Here is a 15,523-nt window from a genome sequence, read left to right as displayed (position 1 = left end):
GTCTGGAACTCACTATGTAGACCAGGCTGGCCTTGAACTCACAGAGATCCACCTGTCTCTGCCTCCTGAGTGCTGGTCAGATTTATTCCAGATTTTCTTTTTTTTTTTGCAGCAATTGTGAATGGGGGCATTTTCCTGTGCTCTTTCTCTGATTGCTTGTTACTGGTATATAGAAAAGCTACAGACTTTATTAGGTTAATTTTGTAAGCTGCCACTTTACGAAACGTGTTATTAATTTCTAGGAGTTCTCTGGTGGAATCTTTGGTGTCCCTTAGATATAATATCATATCATCTGCAAAAAGAGATAATTTGATCTCTTCTTTTCCAATTATTACTCTTTTACTTTTCTGCTCTTGTCTTTTTGTTCTTGCAAGAGTTTTAAGCACTATATTAAAGAGAAGTGGGGATAGTGGGCAGCCTTGTCTGGTTCCTGATTTCAATGGGAATGCTTCCAGTTTTTCTCCATTTAGAATGATCCTCAACTGACAAGTGGACAATGAAGATAGATACAGAATTTCACAACTGGTCAAACACAGAGAATATGTGCCTATGAGATGTACAGTATTAATGACACCTCTACAATGGGACCTCTATACCCAAAGCTCTTGGAAAATAGCAGAACAGGGGGCAGAATATAATAATGCATCTTTCAACTCTTACCAGCAAAATTCCTCAAGAGACAGATGGTGATTAACACAGAAAACTACATTTGGCCAAAATGTAGAGAATAAGAGACTGTACATTGCATGTCCCAGAAAAGGCCCTCTGTATTAAAATTCTACCACCCATTGCTCATGGGCCACTGTGTAAGAGAGGGCAAAATTCCCTAACAGCAAACTTGATCATGGAAGATGATCTTTTTGACATGTGTCTGTATGGAATTTGTATTTTGTTGAGAAACTTTGCATCTATCTTCATTGAGGATATTGGCCTATAGTTTTCTTTTTTTGTTGTATCATTACCTGGTTTTGGTATTAGAGTGATACTGGATTCATAGAAGGAATTTGGGAGTTCTCCCTCCATTTCTATCTTTTTGAATAAACTAAGTAGTATTGGATATAGATCTTTAAGTGTCTGGTAGAATTCTGCCATAAATCCATCTGGTCCTGGGCTTATTTTAGTTGGGAGGCTTTGTATTGCTGTATCAATTTCATTATATGTTATGAGTCTGTTTAAACTGTTGATCTCTTCTTGGTTTAACTTTGGTGGTTCCCATGATTTTAGATATCCATTCATTTCTTTTAGATTTTCAAATTGAGTAGTGTATAGGTTTTTAAAATATTCCCTTATAATGTTCTAGATCTTTTGAGTGTCTGTTGTGATGTTTCCCCTTTTGATTTTGTTGATTTAGAGGTGCTCTTTCTTTCTTTTGGTTAACTGAGCTACAGGTCTGTCAATCTTGTTTATCTTTTCAAAGAACCAACCTTGAGATTCATTGTTGATTCTTTGTATTGTTTTCTTTGTTTCAATTTCATTGATTTCTGCCCTGATTTTTGTTATTTCTTCTTGTCTGCAGGGTTTTGGTTGTTTGCTGTTGCTTTTCAAGTGTGTTGAGTTGCAGTGTTAAGTCATTTATTTGTGTTCTTTCCGATTTTTTGTTGTAGGCACTTAGAGCTATAAACTTCCCTCTAAGGACAGCTTTCAGTGTGTCCCAGAGATTTTGTTGTGTTGTATTGTCCTTTCATTTAGTTCCAGGTATACTTTTATTTCTTTCTTAATTTCACTTGTGACCCATTCATCATTCAGGAGTGTACTATTTAATTTCCATGTGTTCATGTGGTGACTAGGGCTTCTTCCAGTGTTGATTTTAAGCTTTATTGTATTGTGGTCTGATAGAATGCATGGAATTATTTCAATATTTTTATATTTGTTCAGGTTTGTTTTGTGCCCCGGTATATGGTTGATTTTGGAGAAGGTCCCATGGGGCACTGAATAGAAAGTATATCCTTTGGTGCTTAATGGAATACTCAGTAGATGTGTGTTAGGTACTTTTGATATATGGTATTATTTAATTCACGTGTCTCTCTGTTAACTCTCTGCCCTGTTGACCTATCTAATGGAGACAGTGGGGGATTGAAGTCCCCTACTATTAAAGAATTGGGATTAATCTGGGTCTTAAAGTCCTGTAGTGTTGTTTTTATGAAGTTGGGTGCACCAGAGTTTGGTGAATATATGTTCATAATTCTAATATTTTCTTGGTTTATTGTTCCTTTGATCAGAATGAAGTGGCCCTCCTTATCTCTTCTGTTTAGTTTTAGTTTAAAGTCTATTTTGTCAGATGTTAGTATTGGAATGCCTGTTTTTTTCTTAGTACCATTTGCTTGGTATATTTTTTTTCCATCCTTTCACCTTAAGATAGCACCTGTCCTTGAAAGTGAGATGAGTTTCTTGCAGACAGCAAAAAGATGGGTTTTGTTTCTTAATTCGTTCACCTCCTCTGTGTCTTTTGACTGGGGAGTTCAGTCCTTTGATATTTAAACTTATTAATGAAAGATGTACATTGAATCCTGTCATTTTTATTTCTGTTCACATTCTTGATATAGCTGTGCATTTTCACCTTTATACCATCATTGAATTTCTTTCCGCAACCCCTTGCGTGTAGTCATTCCCTTCTTCAGCTCTTTGTATTGCTTCCAGAACTCTCTGAAGGGCTGGTTTTATGGACATGAATTCCTTCAGCCCATTTATGTCATGGAAAATTTTTCTTTCCCCTTCAACTATAATAGACATTTTGTCTGAGTATAGTAATCTGGGTTGGCATATGTGGTCAATTAAAACTGGAAATGCTTTGGTCCAGGCTCTTCTGGCTTTCATAGTTTGCACTGAAAAGTCAGCTGTAATCCTAATGGGTTTTCCTTTATATGTGACTTGTTCTCTTTTGCAGCTTTCAGTATTGTCTCTTTGTTCTGTACGTTTAATGTTTGTACTATGATGTGCCATACAGAGTTTCCTTTCTGGTCCTGTCTACTTGGTGTTCTGTATGTTTCTTGTATTTGTATAGGCATGTCTCTCTTTAATTTTGGGAAATTTTCTTTGTTGATTCTGTTGAAGATCTGGTCCATACCATTATCTTAGGATTCTTCTCCCTCCTGTATGCCTATGATGCATAAGTTTGGTCTTTTTATGGTGTCACACAATTCCTGCATATTCCATTCTTGTGCTTTCTTAAATTTTTCATAATCTTTCCTTGAATGGTCTAGTTCATCCACTTTATCTTCCAGTCTTGATATTCTGTTTTCCATTTCATTCATTCTATTGGTGAGGCTTTCTCCTGTTGTTTCTGATTGGCTTACTGAGTGTTTCACTTCCTTCTTTGTTTCAGCCTGAGTAGTCTTCAGTATTTCTAGATTTTCTGAATTCATTCAGGATTTTATCCCTATCTTCCTTCAGTTCTTAGATTTCCTTGTGTGTTCTTTAAATTTACTGAATTCTTTTCTCATGTTTATAATTGTTCTTTTGAGTTCCATGTCCTGCATTATCCCTAAGGGTTTCTCATTGTACTCCTCTGGAGGACTATTGGTGTTTGGTGGGGATATGTTATTTTGGGTTTTCATGTTATTATTTTTTCTCTGTGACTTTGACATGTGGATTTCTTTTGTAGTTTCTGATTCTTGTGTGAGACTCAAACCTTCAAGTTCAGGTCTGCTTCTTTTTGTGAACTTTATGTGTCTTTGTGGTTTACTTTTTGGGCATGAAAAGCTGGTTTATCTAAGCTTCCGGTTCTCTCTTTTTGATTTTATATTGGAGTGGCCAAATTGCTTTTGTCTTCAGAGTTCCCACAGAGGCCCAAGTCAGATGAGGATCAGATGTTCTTGGGCTTTCTCCCAAGGTCTGGATCCCTCAAGGAAAGATGTTATCTTCAGGAATTTGGGGGTTGGACTGCCCTGGGAGCAGGGCCCAGGAAAGATGCTCATCTTGGGCAGCTGGTGGCTGTGCAACCCAGGAATGCAAAGAGAGGTGGGGTGGGAAGAGGCCCCAAGGTCTCCTGGGAACTGCAAGGAGCGACTGGGTTGGTCTGGTTGCAAAGGATCAGGAAGCAGTGTTGGCTCTAAGAAGAGAGGTCAGCCCTGGTGTCTGGTGTGCCAAGACAAGAAATGGGTCGGTACTCAGGCTAGGAGGAGCGACAGGGCGGAGGAGCTGGGAGGGTGAATGAGGCTGGGGGAGTCAAGGCACAGTGGGCACCAATGGAGTTACTCAGGAAAGAGGCTGGCAAGTTGTGCAGCCCAGGGAAGCAGAGGGAGGTGAGGGAGTGACCAGGCCCAGAGCGCCTGTTGTTTTAATAATGCACTGCTTCCTTCACTTAGCCTAGCCCAGGTAGGGTTATACGGTAAATGGAAATACAATTGCACCTGATTGTCTTCAGCCCAGTTCTGCATACCAGTGTTTGTGAAATGACCATCCCTGTCACTGTCAATTCTCTGTGGGCATGCATACATAAGATTGAGTTGGGTAAGATCCTTGATGATGGCTTCAGTTGTTGTTCCCCTGCATGGAAATGCTTATAAGAGGCCTATGACAGGGTCCACAAGGGTAAGGGCATATTTGCTAGTCTCTATGGGACAAGTTGACAAAGCATATGGTCCTGTCATAACATCCATCCACTAGTCCACAATTAGGAACAGCATGTAGAATATCAGAATATTCTACAGGAATGCCATCAAGTATATTCTCCATCCCATATTGGCTCCAGTATTACCAGACTTCACATGGACACAGTGAGCAACCTCTAATGTCACCTAGGGATAGATGACCCATACTTTGGTCAGAGCATCTGCTTCCCAATTTCCAGGAAGACTCAATGTGAGTGGCCACATGGAAAACTACCAGGGGTTCTGATTCCTGTTGGACTCTGTTATGTATTTCCTTTAACATCTGTTTTCCCCACAGTGGCCAACCCAGCATCTGCCAGGTCTCATTTTTCCAATAGGTGGGCCATAAAATGAGGCCTCCAAGTACAGCCTAATTTTTTGTACAGATTGTGCCAAGCCAAGTTTTAGGAATTACTGCTATCCATACTGCTCTTAATTCAGCCCACTGGCTACATTTGCCTTCTCCTTTTCTATCCACTCAGTATCTGTGTTCCCTTGTATTGCCACAGCCACTCGTTCCTGTTTGGTGCTCCTACCCAACATCTAGAGGGATGAGTGGTGTCCCTTCTAACCCTTCATGTGGTTTGGTTATTGGTTCACTTGTTGAAGGAGGTTCAGTAGCTTAAAAGGACACTGGCCCCAGCATAACCTGCATAACAGTGGTGACAGAACTTGCAGACACTACATTACATTACTGTAAATATGCATGCTACCACTGTAGGGTTTGGTTCTGTGCCATCTCAGAAAGGTGCTTGCTGGCCTGGAGCCATGGCTCAGCAATTAAGAGCACTGGCTGCTCTTGCAGAGGACCCAGGTTCAGGTCCCATCACTGACATAATGGCTAACAACCATCTGTAACTCCAGTACCAAGGGATCTGACACCCCCTTCTAGCCTCCACAGGCATACATGGAGGCAAAACACTCATATGCATAAAATAAATATTTTTTTTTTAAGAAGAAAATAAAAAAGCTTACCAAAAGGCCTTCAGTCTACCCTTAATTGGATAAGCTGTTTTTACTGTTACTGGAGGTGGGGCCATTGATGGATTCTACCTGTTGCAATACTTTACATATGGCTAGAAATTTCTGTTGAAGCTTTGTATGCTAAGCTTTTGCCTTTTCTGTAACAGAGACCAAGCTCAATTGGAACTCTTTGCTTAGGTTGTTTTTGCCATAGCCATAGCTATAGCCTTCTCAGCTTCTGGTGACTTTTAACATGAAAGGACACTGGATTAATAGGGCACACATCTTTGGACTGTCCTATAAGGATCTTAGGCTGCTCAAACGCCTCTTTATCCCAATCCCACATGGCACCTCTCTTTATTAAATTATCCAGAAAGCAGACAATTTGGGTGAGGTGAGGTATGAAAATTGACCAATATCCCAGAAGCCCATAGAATACCTGCTGCTCCTTTTTTGGAAAATTTCATACATGAGTATTATATTTATATCATTTACACCCTCTGTCTTCCCCTTCCCACATCCCTCCCTTTCCCTCTCAATTTCTAGTCCTCCTCTTTGATTATTGTTGTTATATATACATACATACCTTTATATATACATATAAATAATGCACTGAGTCTATTTAGCAGCGTATATGTGTTTAGGACTGACCATTTGAGATTGGATCATGGTTCAGGGAGCTCATTCCTGGAGAAAATGGACTCTTTCCCTCAGCAGCCATTGATTGCCTCTAGTTCTCCATCTGCCATACTGTTGAGATTTCATGAGTATAGCATCATTCATGTCTAGAAGACATTATCTAGCAGCAGGTATCCCTGGCCTCTGGCTCTTGAATCTTTCTGCCCCCTCTTCCCTGAGTGTTAGGTGTAGGGGTTGCATTGTGGATGTATCAATTTGGCACCATATGCTCACTTTTTGTCAGCATTTTGATCAGTTGTTGTATTAGGCAGGGTCCTCCAAAGAAACAGAACCGGTAGAATGAATATATTATGTATAGAGGTTTATCAGCTTAACTCACAGGATAGAATCTGAGTAGTCCAACAATGGCTGGACCACGCTGGAGAGGCTGAGAATCCATACTCGCTCAGTCCACAAGGCTGGATGTCTCAGTAGTCCCAATCTAGTGCTGAAGATCTGATGAATTCCAAAAGCTCAGCTAGTCTTCATTCTACAGCAGCAAGACGAACTCACCAGCGAGAGAGAAGGCAAGCAGCAAGAAGCCTGGCGTTCTCCTCTGCCTTGGTCTTTTATACAGGCTGCCATCAGAAGGTAACACCCACATTTAGGGTGTGTCTTCCAGCTTCAGATAATCCAATCAAGAAGATCTCTTTCATTTCAGTTAATCCCATATCCAGTCAAGTTGACACCCAGGATTAACCATCACAGTTGTAGAGCTTTGTAATAGTCTCTATCAGTTGCAAAAAGAAGCTTCTTTGATGAGTGGTGAGACCTATACTTATTGATGAATATAAGGATAAGTATTTAGTATGTGGTAAGAAGTTACATTGTTTAGGAAGTGGCAGTAGTAAGTGCAGTCACCACCGGCGGCAGCCGCTCCTTCGTTCTCATGGGCATCGAGGCTGCTCCTCTGCTCGCCCTGGGCTGAGGCCGCTCTTCTGCTTGCCTGGTGCTGAGGCAGCTCTTTTGCTTGCCCTGTGCTGCCTCCTGTCGTTGCTACTTCTGCCTGGTCCCGGACTCCAGGGCTGGTGAGGAGACTGTGTCAGCGGAGCCACATTCAGACACAGGAGACCAGGTTCAGTGACACAGGTCTGCTTTATTGCAGGAAGGCACAAGCTTATATAGGGGTAGTGGTCCATGTGACACAGATCTTCTTTATTGCAGGAAGGCACAAGCTTATATAGGGGTAGTGGTCCAATCGCAGCACAGCAAGTAGGATACCTCATTAGTATAACAGATTTAGCATCCTATCACAGTACAGCAAGTAGAATACCTTATTAGCATAACAGACTTAGCATTATAACAGACTTAACGTCCTATCACAGAATAGAGGGTAGGATGCCTCATTAGCATACTGGGTTTCAGATTACAGAGCCTGGATTCCTGGAAACCATGTGACCCTGACAGTTGCAATATCACCCTAGGCTTAAGCCTGTCTCCCACAAGTAAGTTCTCCTCTAGGGTTTTATGACCTCTCCAACCATGGGTACTTGGCTATGTTTATAGTACCAGGCATGGATTCTCTACTATTGAGCAGGGTTTAAGCCCAAGTAGACAGCTGTTGATTACCCCCAAGATAAATTTTCACTGTTGCACCCTTGGAGATATCTTGCACCATTGGGACCCATCATTGTTGTGGCTCATAGTTTTTACAGCTGGGTAAGACCATGTATTAGTTGCCTTTCTGTTGCTGTGATAAATATCTTGACCAAGTCAACTTATAGAAGGAAGAGTTTGTTTGGCTTATACTTCCAGAAGTAGAATCCATAATGGGGGAAGCATGGTGGCAGGAGGCAGCCAGAGCAGAAATCTGTGCACTCCCATCTTCAAGCAGCACAGGAAACAGAGAGCAAGCTTAAAGTGGGGCAAGCTATAAACTCTCAAAGCCTGCCTCCAATGGCATGCTTCCTCCAGCAAGTCCTCACCTCTCAAACCTCTACAAACAGCACCACCAACTGACCAAGCGTTCAAATACTTGGAGCATGTGGGGCTACTTCTCATTCAAACAACAGCAAACCGGCTCTTTTACATTTAAAGGCACAAACTATTGCCTGATATGGTGGTACATGCCTTTAATCACTGTACTCAGAAGGAAGAGGTAGACAGATCATTGTAAGTTCCAGGCCAGCCTCATCTACATAGTAAGTTTCAGGTCTGCCAGGACACAGGCTATTATGGGATTTTTTTTTTTTTTCAGGTAGCATAAGTGTCTTACTGGTCCATAATACTCTCAAGAATTTCAGAACTGTTCCTGTTTCATGGATTCATCTCCCATCCTCATTCCTTTAGGTGCACATGCTTGGCTTTTTAGATGCTTCTCTAAACCTGTAAAATACTCAGAGGTTATCATTATACATCTAGATATTGAATCATTTTATGGAAGTCAGGCAGGATAACAAAACAATGTCCTGGACCATTGTCCCATGACAGGAAGTGGGACTGTGAAGGTAACTTAGAAATGTGCTCTAAAGGCCTACTGATAACCATTGCATTTGAATGTGAATTGGTTTTGAGACCTAGTAGCTAAGGGAATACTAAAAAGTATGTTAGCAAAGTCTAGTACAGCATGGGAAGACCTCATTACTTGTATCTGTTGTTCTGTCCAAAGACTAATGTTAGGCACAGGGCATGGATGTGAGGAACTCTCTAGAAATTCAGTCATTCTCCAGGAGCCATCTAGCTTCTTTGGGGGCCATACTGGGCTGTTGAAAGGACTTTGGACTGGAATAATCTTTACCTTTTATAAATCCTTGATAGTCTGTGTAATTTTGTTGTAGCCCCCAGTAAGTCTATACTGTTTAATATTCACCACCCTACTCAGGAAAGGGAACAACAGGTACAAGGTGGCCCATCATGTGGGAAGCAATAATAGATCTCAGTCTTTGCCAAGTACCTCCTTTCTGTGGCCTCTTCAGCTGCAAGCCCCCTGGTGAGAGGACAGTCTGTGCTTTTATCTTCCTCTTTTTCTCTCTATGGTTACCACCTGTGATCTTTTGGGAGCGATGGCTGTGATTACTGTGGGTTGCCCTGCACTCCAGGACAGGGTGGGATGAACTTTCCACTAGTCTTTGTGTCAGGACTTTCAAATGCCTGGTCATAGAGGAAGAAATGCCCCATGGGGGTGCAGTGATCTGTAGCACTGTGAAATGTTTCCTCTTCCTGATCCAGCTTTCTATAAGCATAATCACTTGCAACCACTTGATTCCCTCCCTACCTCCTTATAGCTTGCTTCCCTACTTGAGGCCCCTAAATGGGAAGTGACTTCCACTCCCCTCTGTGACTCCAAGTGGTTTCTCACCACAAGGAACTCTCCATGTTCTGCCTCAAAATCGTTCCCCTATAGCTAGACCAGCTGTCCAGACTGGCACTCCAGGCTCATACCAGTGGGCCTGCATATAACCCATTAAGAGAGGACAATGCAAGGAACTTTGCTAAAACACAAATGTAGAGGCTGGAGAGATGGCCTAGAGGTGAAGAGCACTGGCTGCTCATGCAGAGGACCTGGTTTTGAGATCTAGTAGCTAAAGGAATACTAAAAAATATGTTAGCAAGGTCTAGTACGACATGGGAAGACCTCATTACTTGTGTCTGTTCCCAGCACCCATATGGCAGCTAACAACTGTCTGTAACTCCAGTTCCAGGGGATCTGACACTCTCTTCTGCCCTTGGTTGGCACTGCATGGCATGTGTACACTTACATACATGCAGGCAATACACTCACACCTTAAATAAAGATAATAAAATATTTTTTAAAACCACAAACCCAAACTTCAATTTTATCTTTTGTTAATTTTTTTTGTAAATTCTTAGAATTTTTCATTGTCCAAAATTATCCTAAATTTCACATTGATGCTCCATGGTGTAGAATACTCTTTTTATTCATTGTATCATATTTCTGATGAGCTTTCCATGGACTCACATGTTCTAGAATGTTTTCTTTAGTCTTGGAAGGTTTTTTGGATTCTTTTTCTTTTCATCGTTCTTTCCTTACTACTTTGTTACCTCTTTTTCAGTATATCTTTTTTGCTATTTGTTTGCTCTCATATCAGAACTTTATTTACATGTCTAATTAACCTTGGCTGTCTGTTCTTATTGAAGATTTGGCATATGAAGTGAGGCTTTTTGATTAGTGAACATGAGGGGAAGATGATAAGATAACAAACTGGATTTTTAAAATACCCAAATGTCACTTTCCTGACCATTTTTCTTGCCCATTCCATTTTCCAAATAAGAATTCAATAGTCTGTAGCCAGGTGTGGTAGTTCACACCTGTAATCCTATCTCTTGGGAGGCTGAGGAAGGAAAATCTTGAGTTTCAGGCCAGCCTGTACTATACATCTAGATCCTATCTCATAAAAGGAGAAAAGGAACAAGTCATTAATCTCTACCTACAAAGTGTAAGCATGGAACAGTGGAAATGGTAAGCCCCATGTTCTGCTCTTTCCCTTGCCAGACTTCACCTATCCAGAGTATAGCCCTCCATTGTGTTGACAAGAAAGGACCAGGGGAGAGGAAGCGGTACTAGGATGTTTGCTTGGTTTCCAGGGTAGAAGATGGAGCTTGGTGGGACTGGGGGAGGGGAGTGGTAATTCCAAAAGTAAATTTGCAATGGATCCTGTTAGATGAAAAGGATTTGGATTTCTTCAAAAATCTGTCTCACCTTTGTGGAAACTAACCCTATGAATGTAGCTTCCTCATTAACACCCTGCTGCAAAGTAGCCAAGGGAAACTGGTACCAGAAAATAAATACATTGTACCTCCTTTAGGGTGATCTAAGAAACTGAAACTAAATTTTAAACTTGATGCAGTATCTTCACTTAAAACAATTCTTCAAGCATGTTTCAGTTTTACATTTTCATTTTTAACCCCAGAATTGAAGAGTCTATACCATTAACAGGTGAACTCATTTTTACATTTAATTTCTGTCATGTTTGAGTTAATCAGCTTTGTAAAGCTAACATTGTGTAACCAGTACATTGACCCTTCTCCCAGAGAATAAACTCATATGCTAAATAAGAAAATGGAGCAAGTTTCTAAGTCTGCTTCCCCCAAACCTTCATAATGGTTAAGAGTTTGGGGTTTGGGTTGGGTTGGGTTGGGTTGTTTTTGTTGTTACTGTTGTATTGCTGATGTTTTGAGGCACAGTTTCACTTTGCAGCCCAGGCTGTTCTGGAACTCACTATGTACTAGGCTCATGGCAGTCCTCCTGCCTCAGCCTCCCAAGTGCTGAGATTATAGGCCTGAGTCACCATGTCTGGCTCTGGTATATGCTTTAAGTGATCTACTAATTGCATGTAGACCTTTGCCTTAGAAGCATGCGCTGAATCCTAGCCTGGTCTATAATTGCATGCTTGTGGCCATCTGGCAGCTTCTGTGACATATTAGTGGCCTTGGCCCAGTTTCTTACTGACATGTACCAACAATAAATTGACATGTATCTACATCTATAAGACAGCTTAACTTTCTAAATAAGAAAGGCCCTGATATCTTTATTTTCTTATGATATGAAACAATTGGTCTTTATAGGTTTTTTTGTTTAAACTGCAAAGAAGTTAAAGTTTCTCAAACTTTTTGCATCTACTCTACTACCTGAAACAAAGTCTAGAAACTGCTTGTCCTTGACCCAATGTCTTGAAGAAATTATGTAGCACTGTACCCTCTTTGAGTTGAGGCCATAGGCATTCCTAATCTGCAAGCTTTCTGCAGGTTTTCAGAGAAAGATTCATCTGTGGTCATTTTGAACAGAGCTGGTAGAGACAAAATTACTCCAGCTAGTAGCTTACTAGTTCAAACAGATAGTCTCTGCTTGGAATGGAAACTTAAGAGAAAACTCAGAATCCAGCTTTTTACTTACATTTTATATCTTACTTGGCAAACCTGCTTGAAAATGTTTTATAAAAAAATCCAGCACAGGAAACATTTTATATTCCCGCTTATGATTAATAAATATGGAATCTGGAGCATTCTCAAGATCTTAGTCCAAATTTCCTGTTTTTCTACCTTAAAAAACAAAACTCAGGTTAAAAATAGCACTAAGCTCTACAGAGTCCTCAGGGTTCAAGGCAGCAGGCAAAATAAATCACTCTCAATGTTATAGTGCTTGAGAGTATTATCAGACCATTAGCAGAAACATTCATTTTTGTAGTTACTATTAAAAAAAAAAAAAACTTGGTACAGCTGGTTTTGTAAAAAACGTAAGTAAATATATCCTACTTTGTTTTTGTGTGTGTGTGTTTGTTGAAAAGAGGGAAGGAATGGATAATACAAAATAATAAAACAGTGACTTAGAAATGTGGGTTCATACACAGGCAGTTCATGGAAAACCTGTTACTCTAGTCAAAGACTGTCTTACTACATCACAATTTTAATCACATTTATTTCTGCCTATATTTTACAAACTGGCCACTGGCTCCCATCTCTAATACTCTGCACACATCAAGCACACATACATACTCATTCACACATTTTGATCTTTGTTCAAAGATTTTCCAGTCTTAAGTCATCTGTTTCTTCTTTCTGACTTTCTCAAATTCTGTCAGCTCAGCTGCTACATAATAGCTCCAGTGGGTCTTCCAGCATCTCTGTAGAATGTTACTAAGGTACTCTGAGGAATATGTGCATAGCAGAAAGTGCTTTGGGATTCGTAACATTCATTGACACTTCATCATGCTAAGATGAAAGCTTTCTCATTTGTATTTCATTATAGCCTACAGAATGCTTCTTGATACAACCAAAGGAAACAAAAGAGGATGCCCGCAAGGCCAAGAAGAGGAGAAAGGTAATAATGTCAACAGTTGGTTACAACAGTTGGTGAATGGTATGGCCACATATAACTTCCATGACATTTCTACGTATCATGCTTAAGTGGAGCAGCTGTTGTAAACCCCACCGTAGAGATACAGAAAACTGTAAGATTCTGCGAGGATTGTTGAGCTTCCTAAGGTCGCTAGTAGTAAGTTGTGTTGTTGGAACTAAAAATACAATTTTATGACTCTCATTTAACTCTTGTGAATACCAAACATCTCTGTTTCCCAGACCAGGTTTTCATTGTGGCTAGGCATCATACCTGGGCTCCTTATCCTGGAAGGAGCCCAGAGCTATTCTTGCCACTCACTCCTCTGCCTCTGTCCAAAACCAAGAAATTACCAACCTTCTTTTCTTATTCATTCCAGTTTTTAAGACCTTGTATTCTAGAGTAATAGCTAAAAGAAAATAGTAAGCAGATAAGGGTAGAATAAGGTATTTCTAACGCTAATTCAGACCATAATTTAAGGTAAACCTTCCCCTTCCAATTACATATGTCTCTGTGCCTAGGGAAGACTGTTGCTCCTATGCAGGTTTTTTTTTTATGGCTCAGCCTTAGAAAAAAATATGATTAGCTTTCACCTTTGAGCACAGTTGTGAGAACAGCAGTGCAGTTCTCTCCCTGCCAAGAATGATCTACTGCTGAAGTCAGCAGAGGAAATATGCTTGGGATTAGAGCAAAGAAGATGGACTCAAACCAGTTATTTAACAGCAAGCTTTTGGAAAGCAGAGTGTGCATACATATGTTTTCTTTTCTCACAAATGGCCAAATAGGAAGGTAGGGCATGCCAAATTGGCTGAGGTTTGGCAAGTCTTTAAAGAAGTAACTTTAACTTCTCTTTGATAATTGGCTCACTAATGGCCTTCAGGAGTGTTAAGTTTTCATGACTCAAGGTCAGAACTATATCTAGATAGTTTAGCCTTGGCTGAGGTCACACTAAAATATGCCCACTGGTGACATATTTTAGGCTAATACCTTTCACAGAAGCTTGAATAATTTTGACATTGTTGTAGAAATGAGGATATTGTAAAAAGAGGGAAAGAGCTTGTGGGAGGGGAAGGAATGGGTCCTTCTGGATCTTTGGAGAAACATTACAAGGAAATGAGAAGGGAAATTTATGATGAAAACGAAATGAACAATTGTGTGTTCCCAGGCAATTGCATACATTCAATAAAAGTGCTGTCCAAAGGAGTCCAAACCAAAACAGGTGATAGAAAGTATTTCCTATAATATCTGTTTTACTTTGCATAGTGCCCTCTAACATAGTCTCCTAAAACATGAGACTCTGTAGTACAGTCCACTGTTCAGTAAGCTCCTGTGCTCAGATTAGTTCTGCAGAAGTCCATTGAAGACTCAGCACCTAAAAACCAGGTTACACAAGAAATTCTCAAAATTTTGCTTTTGCAAGAGCACAGACCATTTAAGGGTAAAAGATAAGTTTCCATAGCCACAGGATTTCTTGACTTTTAACAGAAAATACCCTATTATTGAGTTGCATGCAAAGATTTCAGTTCTCCTAAAAGACATAGGCCGAATATTAAAAGAAGTCTTTTAGATCATGTGTTCATTTTCTCAAAGTAATAGTTATGTCTAAGAAGTAGTAAATAAGACTTCTCAAGTGTCTTGTTTAATGCTGATTTATACTTGACTATCACCAAAAGCCTGTGTAGTTTAAGTGCAAGAGAAATGAGCCTAATGCTAAGCGTCATTCTAAAATCTATCTTCCTTCTTTTTCTTCTTCTCTTGCCTTAGAAGAAAATTACTGATGTTCTTGCAAAGTCAGAGCCCAAACCAGGGACCCCTGAAGACTTAAGGCAGATGATCAAAGACCATCACAGCAGCAGTCGCTCAGTGATTGAACTGGAAGAACTGAACCTACCAGGTATTGCCAGCCTTCGATTTCCTAAAGATAGAAGCAAAACAGGCTCGTTTTTCTTTATTGTGTCTTATAGTTGTGCATCTCAGCCAGTAAGATATTCTTCATGTGCTAATACTCTTTATCTCCTTCTAATAGTTTTAACTATTGGATGATTTATTTGGAGGCTCAAAGGTGTTTGTTGAATTCAATACTAAGACTTGTGATTGTACTTTCTCTTTTACTCAAAAGTCTAATTGTTCCGTGCACATTTTCTTAGCAGACTCTTCAAGAAGTAAAAGATGCCAATGAAGATAGAAATTAAATAAGGACATTTCACACATTTATAAGTATTGATATGAAACATATGAAACCTGGTTTAGTACTTCTTTGCAGCTAAGAACATTAGCCTTTGTAAAAATGTTTTACAGGCTTGCACCTATAATCCCAGCATTCAAGAGGCTAAGAGAGAAGGAACACGCACAGGAAGTTTGAGGCTAGCCGAGACTATAGAGTAAGGCCCTGTCTCAAAAAAAAAAAAACACTAAGAATAAGCATTGCGATTTTATTGTCCTTATTGTGGATTTCCTTGTCATGGTTTCTTCTTTTTTGTTGGTTTAGTTGGATGGTTGG

General features: G+C 40.1%; 1 protein-coding gene across 5 annotated transcripts in view; it reads left to right on the top strand.

Moving 5' to 3' along the window:
* Cmss1 (cms1 ribosomal small subunit homolog) overlaps positions 1-15,523 on the top strand; it is a 407,227-nt gene that overhangs the window by 365,057 nt on the left and 26,647 nt on the right. For all 5 annotated transcript variants that reach the window (XM_029562602.1, XM_029562605.1, XM_029562601.1 and 2 more), the window contains exons 3-4: positions 12,937-13,008; positions 14,788-14,917. In XM_029562602.1, coding sequence (XP_029418462.1) covers positions 12,937-13,008; positions 14,788-14,917 — 202 coding nt within the window. The remainder of the gene's footprint in view (positions 1-12,936; positions 13,009-14,787; positions 14,918-15,523) is intronic.

The sequence above is a fragment of the Nannospalax galili genome, unplaced genomic scaffold (genome assembly GCF_000622305.1).
Source record: "Nannospalax galili isolate Female #2095 unplaced genomic scaffold, S.galili_v1.0 scaffold355, whole genome shotgun sequence".
In the NCBI taxonomy this organism is placed as follows: Eukaryota; Metazoa; Chordata; class Mammalia; order Rodentia; family Spalacidae; genus Nannospalax; species Nannospalax galili.
Note: the sequence above shows the minus strand (reverse complement) of the source record. Positions and strands in the feature narration are given on the sequence as shown.